The sequence below is a fragment of the Toxorhynchites rutilus genome, chromosome 3, assembly GCF_029784135.1.
Source record: "Toxorhynchites rutilus septentrionalis strain SRP chromosome 3, ASM2978413v1, whole genome shotgun sequence".
Taxonomy (NCBI): domain Eukaryota; kingdom Metazoa; phylum Arthropoda; class Insecta; order Diptera; family Culicidae; genus Toxorhynchites; species Toxorhynchites rutilus.
Window position 1 is genome coordinate 15,422,567 of NC_073746.1, and position 24,470 is coordinate 15,447,036.

General features: G+C 40.1%; 1 protein-coding gene across 1 annotated transcript in view; it reads right to left on the reverse strand.

Moving 5' to 3' along the window:
* The window catches only part of LOC129779814 (uncharacterized), an 88,909-nt gene that overhangs the window by 22,751 nt on the left and 41,688 nt on the right, over window positions 1-24,470 (reverse strand). The window contains exon 2 of the mRNA XM_055787526.1: window positions 850-1,072. Within this exon, the coding sequence (XP_055643501.1) occupies window positions 850-1,072 (223 nt within the window). The remainder of the gene's footprint in view (window positions 1-849; window positions 1,073-24,470) is intronic.

Sequence of the window (24,470 nt, forward strand, 5' to 3'; positions counted from 1 at the left end):
CGCTGCGGTCATGCCGCTTGAATAATAACTTCTTCGAGATTATTTGATTGCTTGCTGGTGCTTGGTGCTAGTGTGCTCTCTTTTTTTTAGATATTATGGTTATCATTATTGCGATGGGTCTCCCTCAGCAGCAGCAGCAGCAGTATCTCCCCAGTTTTCGGGGTTATGAATATGGTACACACTATGCTGTGGCAGCGATGGGGTAATCAATTTCTTTAAATGCGCGGCATTACGGAGGCACGTGACTTCGCCGCGCCTCGGAATATCAGTTTGTGGCCGTCGCCGCCGCCGGTCATCGTCGCCATTGTCGTTGTAATGATGGCACATTAGCGGTAATTGGATACGCAGTTGATGCGATCGACTGGAGTGGCGAAATTGGGATGGATTTCTAGGGTGACAATTTTGCAAACGTTACTGTGAACGAGTTTCGAGAAGCCAGAATTGATTTGGAGACCAAGTCGAAACAATGCTGCCTTGTTCCACGCCGGTGGTCATCCTATGTTCTCGTGAATCCGGCAGATGGCAAATGACCGAATGTGCAGAGTTATTAGTCGAGAGGGTTGATTAGCCAGACGGTTCCCCCCAATCTGTGCTCCGTTCGCTAAGAGGCGGGAGCCAAAAACTCCGCACTTAACTGTATCTATTTGGATGATGTATGTGGGATGTGTGTGCGATGTCTCAATTACTACTGCCGTTTTATTTCGGGGAGTGTCCGGGCCATCCTGGCAGCCGTGTGCTGTGTACTGAAAACAAAACGAAGCAGATAATTTCACGCTTCGCTAGGATGCGATGCTGTCCCTGATTTATAGAATGGTTCATTAGAATGATTTAATAAGGTGCAGAAAATACCTATCCAAGCAACCGTCTCCGCCAGCAACGGAAACAGCAACCAGAGAGCGTCTTGCGATCCAAGCAGCCTCCGCCATTGGAGATCCGAGCAGCAGGCCAAGGCGGAATAATTTAAATATGCCTGTCGCATGTTTGCTCTCGGGTCGGGAGGGAACATAATCACCCACCCTGACTGGGTGACTGAGCTTATCTGGCCCTGACGCAGCGCTCCGAGTGGAAGATGCTGGAAAAGAATGAAAGTAATAAATTAAATATTCACAAGCACACGCACACGAACGTTTAATTAAACGAGAGCAAGAATACGCGAGGGGAGCGATATAACCCACGCCACCCATCCAGGACGAAAGATGCTGAAGTATACTTTTTGTATTAGTAATGGCCTCCCCTGCCCCGGAACGGCATTCGTAAGGATTCGAATTCTAATTTTACCTTCACTCTTCCCGGCATATATTGGAGATTTGAAGATTAGAATAATTGCATTTCCTTATCGATTCGTAACAGACGTGCCTTCCGAAGTGGGAGGGAAACAAACTTTCCCCCGAAACTTGTGCGTTATAATTTCCCTGCGTCAGTTGGGGTTTCATCCGTGCCTTTTGCCAGAGATTTACATGATACCGAGGCATCATTAACTCGTCGTCCCGGATGGCATGTTTCGGTGACATGTAGCACTTTTGCAAAACGATTATGATGATGGTCATTTCTAGTTTTTTTTTTGCTTTCTCTCATCGGCAGCGGCTTCTATCAGAGGCCAGACTGTCAGAAACGTGAGCCTAGCTATCAAGAGGGGTCATCTGCAAACGATATGCGTAAACATGCACCGAGCGACGGATACTTTGTATAATCCTGTCATTTTTCATCCAAACACATCACTTTGACCTGTGCTGGCAGTGGGACATACTTTTCGTTTTAGTTTTCGCAACATATGAGAAAAGTGTAGCATTCACTCGAAAAAAAAAACATTGATCAATGGTCAATTTTGCATGTACCATTCTGAATTATATTTCGGACGCTTAAGGCTTATGACGCAGACAGGTCTAAACTTTTATGCACAGGTGTTATTTGGTTGATATTTTTAATAAATTAGATCAATATGCTTTTAAACTTTCTACTTTGGTACCTATTTGATTGAAAACATAAAAAAATCATCGAATAAAATGCTTTTCAAATGAAGTGAATAAAAATCAAACTTCGGAAACTAAATCAAATTTCGGACAGATTGAATTCAAATTTCGGACACTTTATTTTGTAATTTTTTGCACGAAAATTACATTACACTTGATTATATTTTATTATCAACTGCGAAACACTTACCATGCAATCACAGTAAACTGTTAACGGTGATGAAAACTGATGAAACACGGGAGAAATTTTAATATTTATGAACGGGTAAATTCTACGTGCTCACGCCATGCAAACGTCAAACACAAACGATAGTGAGTAGTGTTGATAGATTTTTGCCGAATATGTTATAATTCAAATGTAGTTCTCATATGAAATGGAAAGGATCAAGGGATCACTCTAAAGAAGCAATTGTGATATTAATTTTATAGTTATATCATCAGTGCATTAAGCATGTCAAGATATTAGAAGAAAGTGTCCGAAATATGATTCAGAACGGTATTCGAAATTAGTTTACAGATTGCGTTTGAATCAAGCAGAACATTGAAAATAAACCACCTTCAGCCCAAGAAAGTCATGTAATATGTATGATGACCTTCTACCAAGCAACCAGTTGAAGAATTCCAACAAGTACTGGACAAATCGAAAAAAGCGATTCACGACAAACGTCCACAATTGGATCCTTTGTTTGAGATAAGTCTATTTGACGCACTTGCGAGAAAATGACAAAAAAAAACTGTTTTTCTCAAAATTTTGACCTGGACCTCCAATTTGTTGGTATGAGGTTCGATTATTAGACCCAAAACATATTATTTGGAATCACAACTTCATCAATATACAGGTTAAGCTTCAAATATAGCGCTTCAAAGTTGGTGGGGTTTCTCAAAAAAGCGAGAAATTAGTGGTGTATTTAGCCGTTTTGAAGAGACTCAATGCACTATTATGTATTTTTCATGTTCATAATGTTCATACCAAGTAAAAATGGGGATGTTTATAAGTTACTAGCCAACCCGGCGAACATCGTTCCGCCCAAAATTGATATTTTTGATATTTTGATATAAATAAATTCAAACATTCTATCGCATTGGGCTCGCAGCAAACAATCTTTGTGATTGTGGCGATGGCTACCACGACATCGAGCATGTTGTCTGGGCGTGTATCCGGTTCCATACTGCTCGCTCTCAGCTCTCTATAGCACTGAGAGCACAAGGCAGACAATCGGAGATCCCCGTCCGGGATATCTTAGGTAGCCGTGATCCTGATCTTCTGCTTCATCTATACCTGTTCCTCAGAAACGCCGATGTCAACGTTTGATGATGTTTCCTTCGTTGTGTCCCCGTTTTATATCCCTCCTATCCGATCGATAAACTTTTACTTAGTCGCGGCAATACATACACACACTCTTTACAGATACACGGGCCGAAGGTTGTGCAGTCCACTGATGATTCAACAAGAGCCAAAGGTTGTACCGCTCATAACAACTCAACATGAACTGATGATTGCGCCGGTTAATGACCATTCTATCCTGGATTCCTCGAGTCGAGAAAGACGCACCACGCTAGATATGAGGTACAGACTAGGGGGGCGTTGCTGATTAATGGTCAGCTGCATCCCAATAGGAAGTATCCCGTGTCGGGCACACGTACAGAGCATTGAAGACAGCAACATCACAATTACGAAAACACTTGTAATACTAACCTCGAGCCAACCGCGAGTAATCGGTTACATATTACTAACATAGATAATAAGAATAATTGTCAAAGTATTGAACTCCCGGCCCCGTGAGGCTAACGCCATATGAGCCTTGATAGAAATATATATTTTGGAAAAAAAAAAAAAATTCATGTTTTCCTGCCAAGCGAACATTTGTGGGTCTAATCGCAGAACTTTTCATTGATTGATTACCTCTAGACCCTTTAAAATTAAATTTCACTATGAATTTCCTAGTATTTTTAACAAAACTCGTCATTATAATATAAAATTATATTCAGACACAGTTCTTGTTCAAGATTCTTCAATCACTCAACATGTTTCTCCGTTACATGGAATACATGTTTGGAACAGTCAGCATAATAAAATAAAGACAGCTCAAATCGTAAGATTTGCAACTCCAATTCAAGGGGGTTCGTAGAATTAACTTTTGCTGAAATTTTGATAGTCGACTCAAAATCTGCCAAAAAAACAATTTTGATAAAAATGGCGTTTATGAGGTTTCTCACACAAACGATTCAATTAGTCCAGAAATAATTGACGTCGTGTTCCCGCAGAACAACGCCTATTTTTTTGACAATCCCACATGTTTATGTTGAAGTAGCTGGTATAGCGGGTAAGATAACACATTCCAATGTTATCCATTTGCTATCCCACGCGCTATGCTAACCAGATATTGAACATTCAGCTTTCTTCTCTGAAGGTCGAGTACTGCATAAAAATCATCTTCAACAGTTTTTTTTTTTGTTTTTTTTTTTTTGAAAAAAAGTAGAAGGGTCTGAGCTTGACGGCACGGACGGTGATTGTTGAGAACAGTTGTTTTTTTTTAAATGTAATTCTTTTCATTGTTCAAAAAAATGTTAGTTTAACTCTTTTGAAACTCCAAATAGTAGCCCAGAAAAAGACCGTTTGTTATATGTACTCATAAACGTCAAACGGTTTGTAACGAACAAAAAAAAAGAAAATAAGCTTCAGGTAGGAAGTTCAACTGTCTAACTGAAAATGATTAAAGAATATCAGTATAACACATACCGTTCCGAATCATATTTCGGACGCTTAAGGCATATGATGCAGAAAACAGATCTAAACTTTATGCACAGTTATTATTTGGTAGATATTTTCAATAAATTCTACTTTGGTTCCTATTTGATTGAAAACATAGAGGTAAAATACACATGAAATCATGAAGTTGCTTTATTTTTAATGGATAGCTATGGTATTGTGATTTTTTTCCCATTGTCTTATTATTATTATTATTATCATTATTCTGAGGCATCGGAAGCAGTAGCTTTTTGGGTGAAATAATGATCACCATCAAGTCGTATCGGTTCAACTGCTCAATCCATCATAGAAGGAATTGAGTCATTGAGAATTTTGAGTATGAGCCAATGTCCTGGAAAAAAGGTAATGAAGATGGTAGAGTTTCGAGCGACACAGCATGCGCTGCCATAACTATTTCTCAAATAGTGACGTCAGTCGTTGTGTTTATCTTTGATTGCCCACCGCATCCATGTGAAAATGCTGTTTTCAGAAAGTAATTTATCAATTAAAAACGTACATTTTTTTAGAGTTCCCGCTGAATATGAGGCTAATGTGATAGTGCGCAGTGAATATTTGTGAAATCACGTCGAAAAAGACGGATAAAAGAGCTATTTCCATGTGCCATTTTCACTTCCCCACGTTCATAGATATAAACGAAGTTTCATTATTTTAACGTTATGAAGTGTATGTTTCGAAGGCTCTCAGTGTCGGTGTGTATGTTGTGAGAGAATAATCGCCAGTTAATAAAAATTTCACCGAAAATGTTACTGATTTCATGAACTAAGCATACGATTGTTCTCTGGACCTGTTTACCACATAAACAATCGAAATGTGCCACGATACAATGGTCATCTGTTAGAAAACATACAGTTGAATGATTGCATGAGAATTGTGGCTCAAATTATCATGCAACCGTGAGTACTTTCAACATTGTTTTGTTTCTTCCATATACATTCCATATTGAATGCAAATAATTACGACACGATATTTTGCTTGCCAATACAGATATACTTCGCCTACTGCTCCACCTCTATATGTACCTCATTGAGTATGAGCCATGAAGATTGTTTATAATTTATTTCGATCCATTTTTGTGATGCGATGTAATGCCAATCTCAATAAATCCTCGCATGATAATCGCTGCCTTCCTTCCAGTATTGATATCATTTTTCGCTGTGCCGCAGCCCGGAAGATACTCGCTTAAGATGTTCGTCATCCCGTCATATACAGAAGCCATTCGCTAGCTGAACTATTTTCAACTTATCTATAACAGGACGTTAGATAACTGGGCTGCAAAACAGTTCAATAATAGATGTCATCTTCAATTTGAAGTATTGCTTTTGCTATTTTGCAATCCAATTACCGAGTAAAACTCAATAATTGCATTGATTTTCTGGCCCAATTAACGAACGATCACTGTATGGGTGACAATTTCCTCGTTGCTTTGATGAATCCTTGCATGAAATTTGAGTGATACATGAAGTCTTGCATCTGATTACATCAACATGTTTACATTCAAAAAAGGATTAGCTAAATTGTTAGATAGAACGAATTATTGGACACAATTTTGGGTTGCATTTTTGGGAACGAAGTTGAATGAAAGAATGCATAATACATGAATTACCTTCGCATCCGCCCGCAAAACATACCTCTTTAATTTGTTGAATGGCTCACTTGTTTTATTATTACCACTGTTGATGTCTCAGGCGAAAAAAATGCTGGACAAATTCCCACCTAATAACATATATTATAGCTTCTTCTTGAATGGCGTTAACGTTTCCTGTGGAACTTTTGCCGTCTCAACGTATGCATCAATTAGCGTCATTTATTAATACTTAGTTGAGATTTCTTAAGCCAAATAACACGCCTTGAATGTACTCCGAGGGGCAAGCTCTAGAATACGCGTGACCACAGTGCAAGTCGAAGGAAATTTCTTTGACGAAAAATCCCCCGGCTAGAACGGGATTCGAACCCGAATACCCGAAAACGACTCTGCGTAATATGTATTTGAAAACTCTTACTCAACGTTACAGAGCGTTTGTAGGTACAAATATTGTAAGGAGCGATGATGCTGACACATATACATACGTATTTTCACACATACACGCACTCTTCACCCACAAACTCATAAAGACGAAAGTTACGAATCGTTCATACTGAGAGTCGCGTAGGATTTTGTACTTCTGATACGATTATACGATGAGCATTTAATCTAATTTACTCCAAACTTTGGAAAATCGGCTAGAAAAAACGGCTGAACGTAGCAATACGTAATGTTCACAGATGTTTAGGGAATACACTATGCTAAAAATTTACATGCAAATATTAAAACTTACACCGATATTTGCAGAATTAAAGTGGAATTTGTAAAGCACTATAAAAGTCCTGTTTTTAAGCTCTTTTGAAATCGATGCAAGAAATTTAAATACTTTTTTTCCGTCGAAGTTACAAATTACACATGTGCAGAATTTATTGGAGTTTTCAAAACTGCCTTTAGATTTGCGGTGCGATGGTTGTTTATTGAATTATTCGTCATCAAAGATGAAGAGGTAATTTTTCATCTAACTGAAATATCTATGTGTGGGTAGGTCCTACAGGAACGTTCTTGGAACCAAATAAAAGCTGGTTAATAAGGTTAACTGGATTTGCTGTTCAGATGGTTATCAAAAAATTGTGTTAGTCCAGAATATTCGCTAGAGCTGTCTTAAAAGCTTAAAAATGGCTACATAATGCGTGCATACATCTCTTTCTGTGTTCTTTTCTCATTTCATTTGGAATTGTGCCGAAAAAAAGTCCATACGACGGCAATGGGGGGATCGAACCAAGGCCGGCTGGAATGTAAAGCTATTTCACACGACCACGCTATCCACATAGCTAATGCTAATGCTTCAGCAGTTGTTCAGCAAAAAGAAGTTTTTCACTTCTTTCACCGGAAAGAAGTTTTTCAACAGTACCTCAAGCTACTCCTTCTTAGCGATTGCCTGCTGCTCTGATACGGCCGGTCTCGTCGACGCTACCGCATAAAAATGTCCATTTTGGCCAGATTCTCTTTCAGATTTTTTTTCTTTGGTGGTTGCTTCGATCTCCCGGCTTAAGGTGAAGGTGGAAGCTAGCCATTGTAGTAGTATAGGTAAACCCTCGTGTAAAAATGGGGTAATAGTGTTTGTGAGAGAAGAGCAAAGCACACGCAAATAGATCAATTCACTTATCAGACTGTGTGGCGCTTCATTGACACGAGTCTTTGAATACATTTGAAAAAAAAACAAATAACAATTCAATACTAAAGTAAAATGTATGAACGATATGTTCCGATGAACAATTGCAAATATAAATATATATAGAAGGTGCATTTGCATATGATTCTGATTATACGCGAGCGTAACATGAGCAAATTTATAACACATGCGAATTGGGGCTCTTTTGGTATTAACAAGTTCTTCCGCATAGTAACTCGATGTTGATAATTCCTTAATATTTTCCTTCGTTGATCGTATTGTTTTCACATATTCACGTTGGAAAGCCTTAACCCTTCTCTTCGTTGGCCGAGGCATTTAGATTGAATTTAATACTTTTCCGTTTACTGTTTTTGAAAGCATAGGCAGCCGTGGCAGTGTTCCGAGCTCTGCAATACAATTTTCTTACCCAATGTTAAAGTTGCTAAAACTTACATTATAGACCCATTAAACGTAAAAATAATAATTGTATTGATATCAACACAATTTTATTCTATTGATTTTCATGACATGGGACGCTATAACTCCGGAATAACATTTTATTGAGTGGTTTTTATAGCTGTTTCGATGATGTTGTTTGGCATCAGTGTCGAAAAAATAACGATGCTTCCACCAATACAAAAAAAAACCATTGCAGAAGATCGAAAAACGAAAATTTAACTTTCAGAGCACTTGCTCGAGTTATCCGACGTTTTTCACTATACAGTGCGACAGCAGATGAAAATTTAATATCTTGTGAGTAATCGATTAGAGTTTGGTTGATATTACTTGATGGGAAGTGTGCGAAAACGATCATTTTCTTCACACTGTTTCGCAAAATTATTGATTTTCGGGCGAGGGGTGAGGGAGGGAGATGAAAGAAATGAGCGCCATTGTGGCAGCCATTTGTGGCTAGCTTCCACCTTCACCTTAAGGAGCGGCAAAGAGTGGATGTTGCAAATACCAGATTGGCTACATCTGGCGGACACAAAGTGCCTCAGGATGTCCAACTCCTTCTCTCTAAACCAGTGTTCAGAATGCAACTTGGTGCTGATGCGCAACAAGATTATTGTACCCAGTTAAGCTCCCACTCTTTGTGCACACATGCGCTCTGGCGAATGAGCACGCTCCGAAAAACAGGTGAAGTGTTTGGTTGTCAGCGCCGTTCTTACGCCCAGTTTTAAGCTGAGTTTTACGCTGAAATTTGCGCCTTGCTTGCGCCGTATTTCTATATTGCGCGCTTGATTGCTCTCTCTCTGTTGAGGTATTTTTCTTCACACAAGCGTATACGGTTTAAATTGGGGCGCGCTGTTGTTTTTATGCTTTACTTAGAACGAACGAAGACAAAGCGGGCGCTAGAATTTGATGTGTATGCGTGTGTGTGTATAGAATGAGACGCGTATCACACAAGTGAGATGAAATGTTTAGTATCTGAGTTCCGCGCCGGGTATATTTTGCGCTGTCGTGCTTATGAATTTTGTGCTCTTCGCACCAAGAGAGAATACGAATTTTCTTTGAGCGCGCGCTGATGAAAATTAAACTCAAGCGCAGCGCTACGTTTGTTTTCTGACGATTGCTCTAAACTATGGTTTTTGTTCACATAACGTATATACATAACGTTTTGTTTTTTTGGGTCCCGCGTTAGACCTCTGACTACCTGGTCACTTTACTGTACCATGTATATTATTCAAATGCTTACCGGTATTTGTGAGTCATGACATTTTCTGTTATGTTATGTCTCATTTAATGTCATAAATCAGGATGACAAAACATGAGCTAAAAATCAATTTTGGGTGTATTATTATGGCATTTTTTGAACATTTAGCATAACTTTGAACTTACTTTGTTTCAAGAACTAAATTCAGAGGAATTTCCATTTGGAGATAAAGTAAATAAAACATACAAACTATAAAACAAACATTGATGCTAGAGATGAAAGGGATATCCGGCTTATCCGGCCAATATTTGTCAATATTTGGATACCGGATATAGGAAAAATCCACAATTTCTCATTAACACAACAAAAATAACGGACGGCGCCAGTGGTTGTGTGGTAAGCGTAACAGCCTCATCCGATCGGCCTGGGCTCCCGGCTAGTATTGTTGGGATTTTTTGAAGCGAAAAATCTCTGCTTACGTCTTCCTTCGGGAGGAAAGTGAAAGAAGTAAACCCGGCTCATGAGTTGTTGGGTCTGATAGGTACGAACAGGTGTAATCGCCTCCCTGATGTCGGTGATTGGCACTGAAGTGGCGAAAATAGGTCGACAAAAAATAAACTAAGATAGAAAAAACAACATCTATCTAAATATATAAAAATGGAGTGATGTCTGTCTGTCTGTCTGATTCTTATAGACTCGGAAACTACTGAACCGATCGACATGAAAATTGGTATGTAGGGGTTTTTGGAGCCGGGGAAGGTTTTCGTGATATTTTGAGGCCCCTCCCCCCTCTCTAAGGGGGGGCTGCCATACAAATGAAACACAAATTTCTGCATTACTCGGAAATTAACCAAGCAAACGAAACCAAAGTTGGCATGTGAAAGTTTTAGGGTGCAATAAATGTTTCTATGATGGTTAGACAGTCCTTCCCCCACTCAAAGGGGGGGGGGGGGGGGCTGCCATACAAATGAAACACAAATTTCTGCATTACTCGAGAATTAATCAAGCAAATGAAACCAAATTTGGCATGTGGAGGTTTTAGGATGCAATAAATGTTTCTATGGTGTTAAGATACTCCTTCCCCCTCTCTTAGAGGGGACTGCCGTACAAATGAAACACAAATTTTTGCATTACCCGAGAATTAATCAAGCAAATTAAACCAAATTAGGCATATGGAAACTTTAGGCTGCAATGAATGTTTCTATGGTGGTTAGATACCCCTCCCCCCTCTCTTAGGGGTGGCTGCCATACAAATAAAACACAAATTTCTGCATTACTCGAGAATTAATCAAGTAAATGGGCGGGACGAAGTTTCCCGAGTTAGCTAGTAAATTATAAAAAATCATTTTTTTTTTCGCTTCGATGTTACGTAACACGATATAACGTAACGAGAGAAAAAAAATAAAGTTGCCTTATATCGAGATATAACTATAGTACTCTGATTAGTCTTGTCATAGTGAATCTTTCATCATCCACATCAAAATCACAAGAAATGGTTATAGTTACAAGGAGCATATAATGTATAACGAAAATATTTGTATTCAAATTATTCATAATGCTTAAAAATACAGAAATGGATGCCAAACTACATCACCAATTTCTTCATTTATTAGGGAATTATTCTGTTGTAGAGTCCAATTTGCTTACAAAATATGTTGGAACTACTGAGAAACTACGGGGCAACATAAAACAACAACCTGAAGCTAAGGGCGAAGTTTCAATTGATCGATATTAAATATATTACACAAGTGAAGATATGTAAGATCCACGCGCATCATAAGTGGATTGATATATTTTCCTCCAATGTGTCCGTCCCGAGAGCTGTGATAATTCACTTTTTATGACGCCCAATTTTTTACGCACGTCCGCGCAGTTGGCCGCACGGGGCGAAATGATTGATTGGTCATTGTCGGAGGTACACTTGAAGGTCGTTTTTATGATTGCCGTGTAATTTGGGCTAACGACTGCAGGGCCTTCTCCTCTCGGCGAACCCATCAAGAAATTGGACTATCGATTTCTTGCATTATGAAACGAGATTTCTACTACTCCACAAACGCCCAGCTACTAATTGTTTGCTACTTACTGGCGATCTGTAATCGCCTCAGCAACCAATTGAAGATCAATCAAAGAAACAATAAATGTTGAACCGGGCCGCCCTTAAAAGGAGATTTATTTCAAGATTTCCCCCCATTGGAACGATTTCAATCGATTTTATTTTTTTCTCCATACACACAGCGGTCGGTTTCCCTCGAAATTGTTTCGAGCAATAATTCATACACGAGTGGAAAGTTTTCCTCCGTTCTATTCAAAGTTGTGGTCAGCAGAAAACGAGGGAAATACAGCATCAGAAAGTTTCTATTCCCAAACTACCGGAAACAATTCCCAGAATATGAATATACCATCTACTTTCGGCTTCAGCGAAATACAAATGTTCCATGAGTCTATGCCGGGGCCATAGGAGAATGTTTACCCCTCTCCACTATTAGAGCGCAGAAAAATTCTATTTAACCACACGAAATTCCAATCCTGGAAGAGATCATCTCCCCATCGATCAACATTTGCGAGTCGGTCTCTGGCTAACGAACGAACAAATAAAAAAAAACTCTTAGCCGCCTTTGTGATAATGTCACCTTTCCACTCCAGCTTCCCTGCAATCTCATGATGCCGATGCTGACGAGATCAGCTCACGCGGTCCAACATCAAAGCAGAAAATGCTAATTTCAAGTCGGTGACTGACTTTGATTTCTTTGATACGTGTGTGTGTGTGTGTGTATCTTTTTTTCGCCACCGCTCTTTTTTCTTTGTTGTCCCCAGTGGATCTCGCAGCAGACCGCGCGATTCGTTCGTTTCCTTTTTTTTCTTGCGGGTGTAGCCCTTCAAACCCATTTGCCCATCTCTCGTTGGATTACTTTGATGTGACGGACCCAGGAGTAAACCAAGGGAATGTAAAAATGTGTAAACCCAAACACGCACTCAGAATACAGAAGAAAAACACTTGATTGCTTCTGGACCTTGGAACTGGGGACTGATGGATACATGTCAGTTTGAAATTTGCGATTTGACCATCAGTATTTGACTATCGTCAGCATCATCGAATTGTTCGAAATAATCGAAATAGCGAAATTGCGACCCGGAGGAAATAAAATTCTCCCCCTTGCCGCAAACGTTCGGATGCTGATGTTGTAAAGTTTATAGCCTCGGCACGCAGACTCCGCGTGTTTTTGTCCAATTCTCTCGCTCGCTCTCTCTCACCATTTTCCACCCCCAGCAAAACCACCCCCGCCCACAAACCTGGAGACCGGGAGATTCGTTTTTTATTTCCCCCCATCCCATCCCATCCCATCCCATTCGATTGTCATCCTACGCAACGTGAGCATCACAGCAGCCGGGCTTCGCTTCGGTCGCACAGTCCAAGGCTCGGCTTTTTTTTTTGCTCATCTCATTTCATTTATCACAGCGGGGATTTAAATTCCTGCGCGTCGTCGTCTTCGTCGTCTTCGTCGCTTCGTTCGATCGGGGCTTCATGGTGGTGTTGTTTTTTCTTCTGTCATCGTAGTAGTCGTTGGAGTTTGCAAATAAACAACGGCGGGGTATAAATTATGACTTTTTGCCATTGGGCTTTAAATTTAAATGGGGCGTGGCATGCGGCGAACACACGCACTGTCCGCAAAAAGGTGAGCGCGCGCGTTTCGTCGTGTTTCCTTCCATCCTGGCGGATGGAGTGTGTATGTGTCGAGGTAGTTTTTTTTTTGCTGAGAACGATGCATTGAATGAATTGTGTTTGCAAAGCTAGATAGTTAAATTGTGGCTTTCAAATTGGAATATAAATTACACATAACGAATGTGTAATGAAGAATGATCTTTTTTCATCACAGTGCGAACAAATTAAATGTCAACGTCAGGACAAATACAAACAGTCTACGAAAGTTGCAAACGATTGTTGACGGGGTCGAATTATTTTTCAATTTTACATCGTTTACACATGTCCTCTATAATTAAATCCTGGACGGAGAATTTCCGAATTTATATCCGTGCGACGGTTCAAAAAAATCGATTATTTTTGCTTAGTTTATTTAGAGCGGGGGTTCTCAAACTGTTCTGGGCGAGAGACCTCTTTTCCAGAATGAAGTGATACCAAAGACCCCCATAGCAAAATTTCTTTAAGAATCTCTAGTTTTTTTCTTATTAAAATTCAACATAATAAATATATACATGAAATTCAGTAATTATCAAGTGTAATATTATTTTTAAATACACATTACTTACAAATACTTAAGTAGGTAATTAATTTTTGAAACTAACTTTAAAACCGCAAAGTAAAAATAAAAATGTTCCTGAAAAACGCAATCCTACGTCAAAAACTATGAGTGGGTTATACCTAAAATACAACCGCAAGGTTGACGTAGGACTACCGTTGGCTTAGTAGACATTTGAGTGTATTGATTAAACCAGTGATTAAATGAAACAATTTCCGAATTCAGATGCGAGCAAATCCCAATGTAGGTCAATTCATGTATTGTGAAAAGTTACGTTCTTTGTTGCAAGTCGTATGGCATGATGCCATCCGACCTCATTTCATTCATTTCTCGTGGACTTCCAAAATATGTGAACGAAAGAATGGCTAAACGATCAATGTATCTTACATTTCCCTCTGAATTTGTTGCATCTCCCAAGTGTACGTACTTCTTGAACCGCAAATTTTGATTTGCTTGATTTGTTAAACTTCAAGCACTAAGTTTTGATTCTGACTGTTGTATCCGGATCTCTTTGAATTCAAAAACACGTCTATATCGATTCGTATGAAACACAAAAAGAGAGTTTATTCATGACAGTTCTCCCTGTGGCTACTATCATCTGGCTCTATACATGTATGTCACTACTCTATTGCTGATATGGTTTAACACTGGGAGGGTGGGTTAAGTACTACACTACACTGACATGTAAGTTGAACGCATATTGTTCAATCGACGTTATCGACGTTATCGAAGCAAATTGTTATCAGAATTTTGCCAAACGGTATACGTAGAAGTTCAATTAGCTGAAGACATCGAGGAATGGCTTCCAATGCAGTCTTGAATAACCGAACCAAAGCATTGTGTTCATACAGCTCTGCACATATTCCCGAGCGTAAAAATGCATGCGGGTACAAAAGTACCCGCACTTTGCATATATTTGCAATGTCGATTTCTCCAGATTCCTTGGTTTTGAAGTCTGTTATGGGGAACCCATTCCGGTCTGCAGAAACGCATGCGAGTACAAAAGTACCCACATCTTACATATATTTCGCAATGCCGATTTCCCCAAACCCATTGAAATCTGTGTTGGGGAAACTCATCAAGTAGCCGCATCATGCATCAAATTAATGTGGCAAATGAACAGTATTGTATAGAAAAGTATCCAAGTATCCTGAACGCTACGCTCGTTTGAATTATTTTTCAACACTTCATTTAAGTTCACTTACACTGTGTAATCACGTTGCAATCTCTTGAATTAAATTAGTCGATGAGTGTATTATCATTCAGGATAGACACTCAACCAGGAAAACCGGAAAAACCAGGAACTTTCATACGAAACCAGGAAAAATCAGATGGATTAATATTTTCAATTGTTATTTAAATGTAGTGCTCTTGTTTGTTTTATATACATTGATACTCAATCAAAGAGTGAACGGAGTTTTCGTCGACACACCCGTCTAGAGTCAGAGTCTCTAGTCGACGCAAGATTGATTTTTCATCTTCCAACAAACACAAACATAAAGAATTACACCATTTCTTTCGATTGATTTTCAATTCTGGCTGTTGAAAAACGTGAGTATTAAGAAATCAATTACTAAAAATAATAAAAATGAAAATAGGTGCTGCCGAAGAAGATTCAACGAAAATCGCAATCGTGGATACAATTCAAGACAATTGTAATTAGTCCAATTCCACTGAAACGCAGAATGCACACACGAGTAAGGTCGTGAGCTCATTTGGGCAATCTTCCTCAGCAAGTGGTAGACATGATCCCATGAAACTCTAGTGCTCTAGTGCTAAGCTCTTACCGCATATGTTTCCGGACAGTGGAATAGTACCAAAGATACATCTCAGCAGAACTGAAATGAGTCACCTGATCACATACGGTTCTTTTAGAATGGTATTCTTCGTTTACTCGAAAATTGTAAGGATATCGTTATCGGCTTCGACGAAACGTTCAATAAGATTTCACAAAAGCAACAGATGTATGTTAGCATCCGTTACTGGAATGTAACGAAGGGAACGGTGGAATCCAGGTACATTGGCTCAGCTGTTCTAAGCTCAACGCGTGCACTGGACTTGTTCGACGGATTGAAGAAATATTTTGAAGCTAAACCTGGTTTGAAGTGGGTCTACTCACCATTGACGGTCCCAATGTTAATTGGAAAGTAGTGAAGCAGTTGAATGAAGAAATTCGTGAAATCCAAAGCAGCCAAAACTACGAGCTCACGAATATAGGTAGCTGCAGTTTGCAAGTTATCACAATTCATTCAAGAAGGAATAAAAAAGACTGTTTGGAAAATTTATGAATTCCTCCAGTGTTTCTACAGCCTGTTTGAGAACGTTCCGTTAAGATGTGCGGAGTATTCTTGAATAATTGGATCGATGCTATGATCGACCCAACCGACATCGACATCGATGCGATGATCGACCCAACCGATGGTATAAATAGCCCTGGACATGCTGCCGTACCTTAAAACCTACGTAGCCACAGTCTAAGCACAAAAGGAATGTAAATACAAAGATACACATCCAGATTTCCGTAGGAGCTTCGCTGCTGTTTTCACAGCCAGTACCTTTAGAGTAGTTGCAGAGGCTTTTGAGGATAAATTGTTGGGGTGTTTTCTTAACATCAGCTGCTGCAGTTCAACCATTTATGACGAGCTTTCAAAGTGACGAGCCTATAGCACCTTTTCTATTCGAACTGACGAACTTTTGACGTAGGACTACGTCTAACCGGAAGATATAGGGGGTGAAATGAAAATCTAGGCACTGAACAAGTAGGAAAAAATGCAAGATTTGGAACGCTTATAACTCGAGCATTTCTCAATAGATCGCAAAGGTTTTTGCATCAATTGATAGGAAATATATCTACGCATCTATCATAACGAATAACATTTCATTTTTCTTGAGATAAATAAATGAATAATTGTGAAATATCAAGCATTGTCCAAATGCAGTATGCGCCCATTTTAGAATGGTTCATTTTGTGCTCCTCAAACCGTACCGACCAAAACGGGCAACCAGAGCAGCAGCGAAATACAATGAAGCACGATTGGAAAGGAAAAAGAAAAAAAATGAACGAAACATTGGTCGCAGTCTCACACATGCATAATTCTCGAGCCAGCCAGTCAGCTTAAAAATCCCCGCTCCGCTGTTGTAACGATCATTCTCATCGAAACCGTACACCACATTGTTTCGCATCACATCACATCAACAAACCAACACAAGCAGCCATGTCTGGACATGGCAAAGGAGGAAAAGTGAAGGGAAAGGCAAAATCCCGCTCGAACCGTGTTGGTCTGCAATTCCCCGTAGGTGTATTCGCAAGGGTAGCTAGGCCGAGCGCGTTAGTACCAGTGTACCAGTCCACCTAGCCGCCGTTATATAGTTTCGGCCGCCGAAGTGATCGAATTGGCTGGGAAAGCTGCTCGCGACGATAAGAAAACTCGCATTCAGAACAGAACACATTCGGTTCGGTGGACATCAAGACAACAACAGGCAGTTGCAGCGAGTGGCGAGTGACAAACGCAATCGCAAAACGGCAGCAGGTAGCATAATAAAAAAGTTTGTTCTTTGTACAAACTGCTTTGGTGGCAAATCCAGAACAAGGCGGCATCGAGGGCGTTCGGAATGTTTTTTTCTAAACCACGAGTACTAAGTTTTCTAAATTGGAACCATTCCATAAAACACGGCGCTTTTCAGGGCCATTAAACCTTCAAAAAAAGAGTTACAGAAATACAGTTTGCTTTCTAAAACAATATCCCAAATAATAATAAAACACAAATTAATTTTTTCATAATTTGTTTGCCAGGATATGATGAGTATGAGAATTTGGCAGTTGTTCTGAGCTTATTGATGGTTGGGGACTTTCCCGATTATTCAATTTTGACCAATTCTTAAATTGCTTCTAGATTGAAAGTACAGTCGACATTTAGCTAATTGGACGGACCTGTAATGCGACATATTTAGTTGGACATTTTTGTAAACATAGAATACGGGGTCCAAATTATGACCACATTGAAAGTCGACACTGTACCACTGCCATCGCAAATGTTCAATTACAGGTTAAAATCGCCTCCAATGCGACACTGAGTGGTACTTCGGCACGTCGCATTAAATATAATTTACTGTACAACATGTCACAAGCTGGATGGGAAGAAATTTTCCAACTGTGAAAGCTGTGGCGAGTGGCAAACTCAATCGCTAAACAGGAAAGTTTAGCCGAACAAGATGGGGATATCGAGTGATAACCAAACAATAAACTCTTTAGATTAAAGATAATTTTGTGATCCTGAAAAGGACCCTTTCAAGACTGCATGTGAATCCAACGAGCGAACAAATCGTAATGAATGTATTTTTTTGCCATCGCTGCCTTTTAACGCTCATTCGTTCGTCTCGTTAGACTGAGACTTGGCTGAGTCTGCCGATTTGTCTCTATCCTGTGAGCGTGTACCGCTAAAGTATAAAACGCGCGGACCCGCTGAAAAATATATCATTCTCTTTCAAACCGTAAATTAGTGTGGTTGTATGGCATCGTTTCACATCGCATCACATCAACAAAACAACACAAGCAGCAACGTGGACGTGTAGACGTGACAAAGGAGGACAAGTTAAGGGAAAGGCAAAGTCCCACTCGAACCGTGCGGGTCTGCAGTTCCCAGTTGGTCCCATTTACTGATTACTCCGCAAGGGTAACTAGGCCGAACGGATTGGTGCCGGAGCACCAGTATACCTAACAACGGTTATAGAGTTTCGGCCGCCGGAGTGCTCGAGTTGGCTTGCAAAGCTGTTCACGACAATAAGAAAACGCGCCTGCAGAGCAGAGCACATTCGGTTCGGTGACAACAACTAGTTTCAGCGAGTGGCAAACGCAAAACGGCAGCAGGTAGAAGAAGGAAAAAGTTTATACAGACTGCTTTGGTGGCAAAACCAACCACCGTAAAACACGGCGCTTTTCAGGGCCATTAAACCTTTCAAAGAGTTATTAAAAGTTTTTCACAATACCAATGCATTCTACAGTGACATAATATAACATATAATATAAACTGATTTATTTTGTTTATGCTTGTTCTAGAACTTATCGGTGGTTGGGGTCTTTTATTTATTTTATTTTTTTAATATTTCTTCAACTGACTTTTTTTTGTCTTATTGAACATTTCAATTCTTATACTCTACGAACAAAATTTCACACAATAAACAATATTTACAAACAGTTATCGTCTTGAATATAGTCGTTGTTGAAACGTCTTAGTAGTCAAGTAAAAATCAAATAGCTCAAAATTGTCATTAAAAATACTGCACATATATCGAATTGGTTCATGTTGTGCATATTCTACATTTCGTGTACCAAGCTGTAAGAAATTTCGCTGTCGCAGTCTTCTCTCTGGTACATAGAAATTGGTTTCGGCGAGGATATTCGGGTCATCAATTTCTCCTTTCAGCACTTTCGCCATAAAACTGCTTGAGCTACAGATCATCGTTTTTCAAGGGTTTGAAGACCGAGAAGCTAGCACCGATCCTCGTACGGCGGCAAGTTAAGCGGATCTATCCACGGGAGAGAGCGGAGAACGTATCGAACGAATTTCCGCTGCACTGCTTCAATCCTGGCAATCCAATTAGCGTGGTATGGACACCAAGCAAGCACACTTGCCTCCAAAATAGATCTCACCAATGAACAATATAGAGATCGTAGGCATAAAGGATCCCGGAACTCTGTTGAGATTTTGAAAATGAACCCAAGTTGCCTATTTGCTCTAGAGATAACGTCACTATAGTGTATTCGAAATGTCAGGCCACTATCCAGTATAACGCCCAAGTCTCGTACTTGAGCTACTCTTGACAGAGATTGTCCTGCGATGGAGTAGTCAAATACAATTGGTTTGGTCTTTCGATGGAAGGAAATGATGCTACATTTTGAGATGCTGACTGTCATGAAATTGTGAGTGCACCACATTTCAAAACGATCTACCATTCTTTGAAGTTCCAAACAATCGTGCAGGCTCCTTATAATCATATATATCTTAACGTCGTCTGCATAAAATGTCCGGCATCCAGGTGGAAGGATTATGTCGATTTCGTTTATGTATAATACGAATAGCAGTGGCCCTAAATTGCTCCCCTGTGGTACTCCGGATGAGTTGGAAAATGTTTCAGATAATTCAGATCCGATTTTGACACACAGCATGCGATCACACAGGTAGGATCTGAAACATGTGACGAAAGCGGGAGACATTCCAATTTTCGCCAGCCTTGCTAATAATATCTCATGATCAACACGATCGAACGCTGCTTTGAGATCCGTATAGATAGCGTCGATTTGAGCACCACAGTTCATGCCACGTAAGCATGTGGTGATGAATTGAACAAGATTCGTTGATACAGATCGCTTTGGAAAGAATCCGTGTTGTTCTGTGGAGATGTAGCGTTGAGAGCTGGTAAACATTGCATCATATACGATGATCTCGAATACTTTCGAAGTAGCACAAAGTGATGTGATACCACGGTAATTTCCAATGTCAGCCATATCACCTTTTTTGTGCACTGGGAACATGATAGAAAATTTCCAACAAGTGGGAAAATTGCCTTGGTCCAGAGAAGCTCTATATAAAACAGCCAGAGGATATACAAGAGCGTCAGCACAGTTTTTCAATACACAGGCCGGAGTTCCATCAGGGCCAACAGAGTTGGAAGCCTTCAATTTGTCTATGGCTGATTTTACGTGGTGCACTGAGATTTCAAAAGTATTGAGCTCGATTACATCCCTAGGAGTTTCATCAAGTGCGGCAATTATTTGAGAACTCGATGCAACTGAATTGTTGAATGCAGTCTGGAAGTGTTCCGCGAAAAGGTTACATTTTCTCGGCTGCGTGCTGGTGTGCCTATCATCGAGATGCATTTCCACAGGCAAACCATTTTCCTTTCTTTTGGAATTCACGAAAGACCAAAATTGCTTCGGGTTCCTACGAAGGTTGCGCTGGGTACGAGTCACGTAACGCTTGTAAAGAGGACGGTTGTACAGTCGATAACGATTACTGGCTTGCGTGAAGGCGACTTTTAACATTGGACAGCGGGAACGACAATAAGTTCGCAGAGCATATGATCTCATTCGTTTTAGCTGCCGTAATCGACGATTGGACCACGGTGGTTTTGGGGGATGTCGACGAAGAGGAACACAATTAGCAATAGCTTGATTTACTTTTTCGTTGAAGTAATCAACTGCGTCATCTATACTGGTTGCGATTTCGAGGGTTTGCCAGTCAATCTCAAGAAGTCTCTCACGCAATAGGTTTTAGTCAGCACGATTGAAGTCCAGGCTTTGTAGATCAATGACATCCACGAATACTGTGGGGAGTTGCATTTCAACAGTTAGTTCCAGGGCGGGATGATAACGATCGAGCTCGATCAGTGGCTCAGCTGCATTGCAAACGGTACTTCTATTTATGATGCTATCATTAACCAACGCAAAATCAAGAATACGGGAGTTTTGATTAGCAATGGGATTGATTTGAGTAAGGCCATTTAGGCTGAGTCCGTCCAGCAAAATTGAGCAAGATGGTGAGAATCGTGATTGCAGAATATCGATGACCGGAAGGTGGTGCGGTAAGCTTGACCAAACCAGATTGGATTGGTTGTAGTCTCCGAATTGAATCACGCTATCTGAGACATTCAAGTTCGAAAGAATCGCTTCAAGAGAACTGATATGGTTTTTAATGTCAATAACATTTGCTATTCGATCAGGTGGTAAATAGATCACTCCGATGCTGGCATTACCGGTGGGTGTCTTTATCCTAATCCATAACTGCTCCAATGTATCGCATACAGGTGTAGGATCTAAGCAACAACTCAAAAAACAAGATGAGAACACCACCACCCCGGGATTTAGCACTATTTTTAGGGCTTCGATCGGTTCGAAAAACGGTGTACAAACTACCAAACAGTTGCGTAGATTGAATTCGGTCGTCGAGCCATGTCTCGGTGAGCACTATGACATCGTAACAAGAGTCCTGTGCAGCAAGGAAGAAGTCGTCTATCTTAGTGCGTAGACCTCTAACGTTCTGGTAATAGATCTTTAATTGATGTTCAGCTATGACCAAATCATTCACGACGGGAGCCTCTTGTACCAGATCGCTGCAAACCAGAGACTCATGAAGGACAGAAATATTGTTACTGCTTGAGTACTTGCCTGGAATAGCAGGCTGGAAGTCTCCTTCTTCTATTCCGTACACAGGTCCGAGACGACTTCGACTATTTTCATCAACATACGGCGCGACTGTGACGGATGTAGAGGGGACTTCCAAAATGCTTTGAGTTGTGCGTCTCGGAGATGACCGGATGACCTCGTCAACATGGCAATTCTGTCGATGGCTGCAAACCAGAGGCTCATGAGGGACAGAAATATTGTTGCTGATTGAGTACTTGCCTGGAGAAACAGGCTGGAAGACCCCTTCTCCTATTCCGTACACAGGTCCGAGACGACTACTTTCATCAACATACGGCGCGACTGAGACGGATATACGGATCCGGATCCATTTTTCAGGTAGATAGGTAGGTATTCACGTAGGAGAAGAAAATAAAACAATATATTTAAAATATACATTTAGCAAAAGCTGTCCCCTTTGTATAGTCCTACGTCACTCCGGTTATGTCCCCGACATTACCCACCCGTCTTTTTAAACCAGTAATGAATAAATTGATCAAGCCAGCACTTTTGAGAGGGAATCTGAAGTCCCTTATAAACGTCGATCTTTCCGATGATTCGTTTCTGCTAAGCAGCGGCTAAAATTGAATTAAGATTCGCTGTAAAAGTTGCAATCAACAGTGTTGTGGAAACAATCAAGTTTATAAAATAAATATATTATTATTTTTCAGAACTGTAAAGAGATGTAGTACTGTAATTTCTTCGAAAAATGAAGGAACGATCACCTATATATACACACGATGTATTTGTTGTATCCAGCGTTTATAGTTTGCAAAAAGGCGCAATGTTCAAGAGCGAAAGAACATTTCGCTCTTGAACATTGAACAATAGAATCAGTGGTATCGTGGCGAACAAAAGTAAACAGGAATTCTTCGAGTTTTGTGATACTTTGGGTTCGTGCGATATGCTTAAAAACTATCGTCGAAAAGAAGAACGTTTGGACCATTTGTGGGTGAAGAAACTCATAGGCGCAGCGGGAAAAGAATATACAAACTTGTCTGACTTTGTCAAAGAGATCCTCATTCTGTCGCATGGCAATGCTACATTGGAGCGAGGTCCTCCATGAACGAAGTATGTTTGGTGGTAAACCAAAATGATCCGAACTTGGTAGCTCAGCGCATTGTTCACAATGAATTCATCTTATTTTGCAAACAACTTGCAACCTAAATGCAAGCTTGTTATGTTTGTTTGTACTTGAATTTGATCATGGCTTCATTCGTTCTACTAAAATATTAGTCATTATTGTAACAAAGTGCTTCACGTAGATGTCGATTTTTAGATCTCGTCGACCCCCTAAATCAATTTTCATTTGTTTTGACCTTGTTTCGACCACTTTGAGAAACCCTGATTTAGAGTAATCTCATCCATTTCTTGCTTTCTTATCAAAAATTGAAAAAAAATTAAAATCATAATACACATTCAGTGCAATCAAACAATTATTCTTCGCATATGTTCAAATTCCAACAGGATTGTTGATGGTTTTAGCAATTGCAGAAAGAGCTTACTCCAGCATCAGAAGTCACCTATCAAGCGATTGCGTACGCTGGGATTAATTCAAAAGTAAAAACAGGAAGTGGGTTATATCTATGGTATAACCGCAAGGGTGACGTAGGACTATCGTTGATTTAGGGATCATTTGTTTGAAGTTGAATCTAAATCCATCCTGAATGAATGAATAAATAAATATTTGGGTGGCTTCAAAAACGAGAGCATTACGTTGGAGGCTCATGGTTATATGCATCCAATATTGGATACAAAAAACCTTGTTCTGAAGAATAATCTTCAGAAGCTTTCCTGTTAACTGCACTTGATTGACAAACCACAAAACCAAATGTATGTGGTCGCAGTATTATATGGATAGAAAAAATTAAAATAAACTCGCTTGAATGTAATTTTCAATTCAAAGGAGAACTGGCAGATTATTTTTCAGCAACGATCATTTCTTTCCAGGTTTATTCTCAATAACCAGCAAACGAAAAGAGTTGCGCGCGTGTATGTGTGTGTGTGTGTGGCGGCTGCTTCGATGTCTTCCCGAGGAACCGTATTTCGATGCTGATACTCTCTTGGTCACAAGAGTATCAGCATCGGCTTTTCTGCGCTCCCTCACAGTTAAAACAAACTGATTGCATTTCAGGTCAGGTCAGGTCAGGTCATGAATCCCTCGATCCCTCGCCGTTCAGCTCGTTCAGTAACGATGTTGTCTTGTCGATGTCCTCAGGCGTCGTGCACAAATTACGTAACGCTAAAAATCCAGATCTTGAACCCCTCTCCCCCCCCCCCCCCCTTACGTAACGCAATTTCCTATCTCTAATAAACAGAAAGTAACGCAACATCTACCCCCTCCCCCCTTATCGCGTTACGTAATTTGTGCACGACGCCTCACGAAAAATGAATCGGTTTCACCACCACAATATCATTTCAGTATGCTTTTCGTGCGTGATTGAATC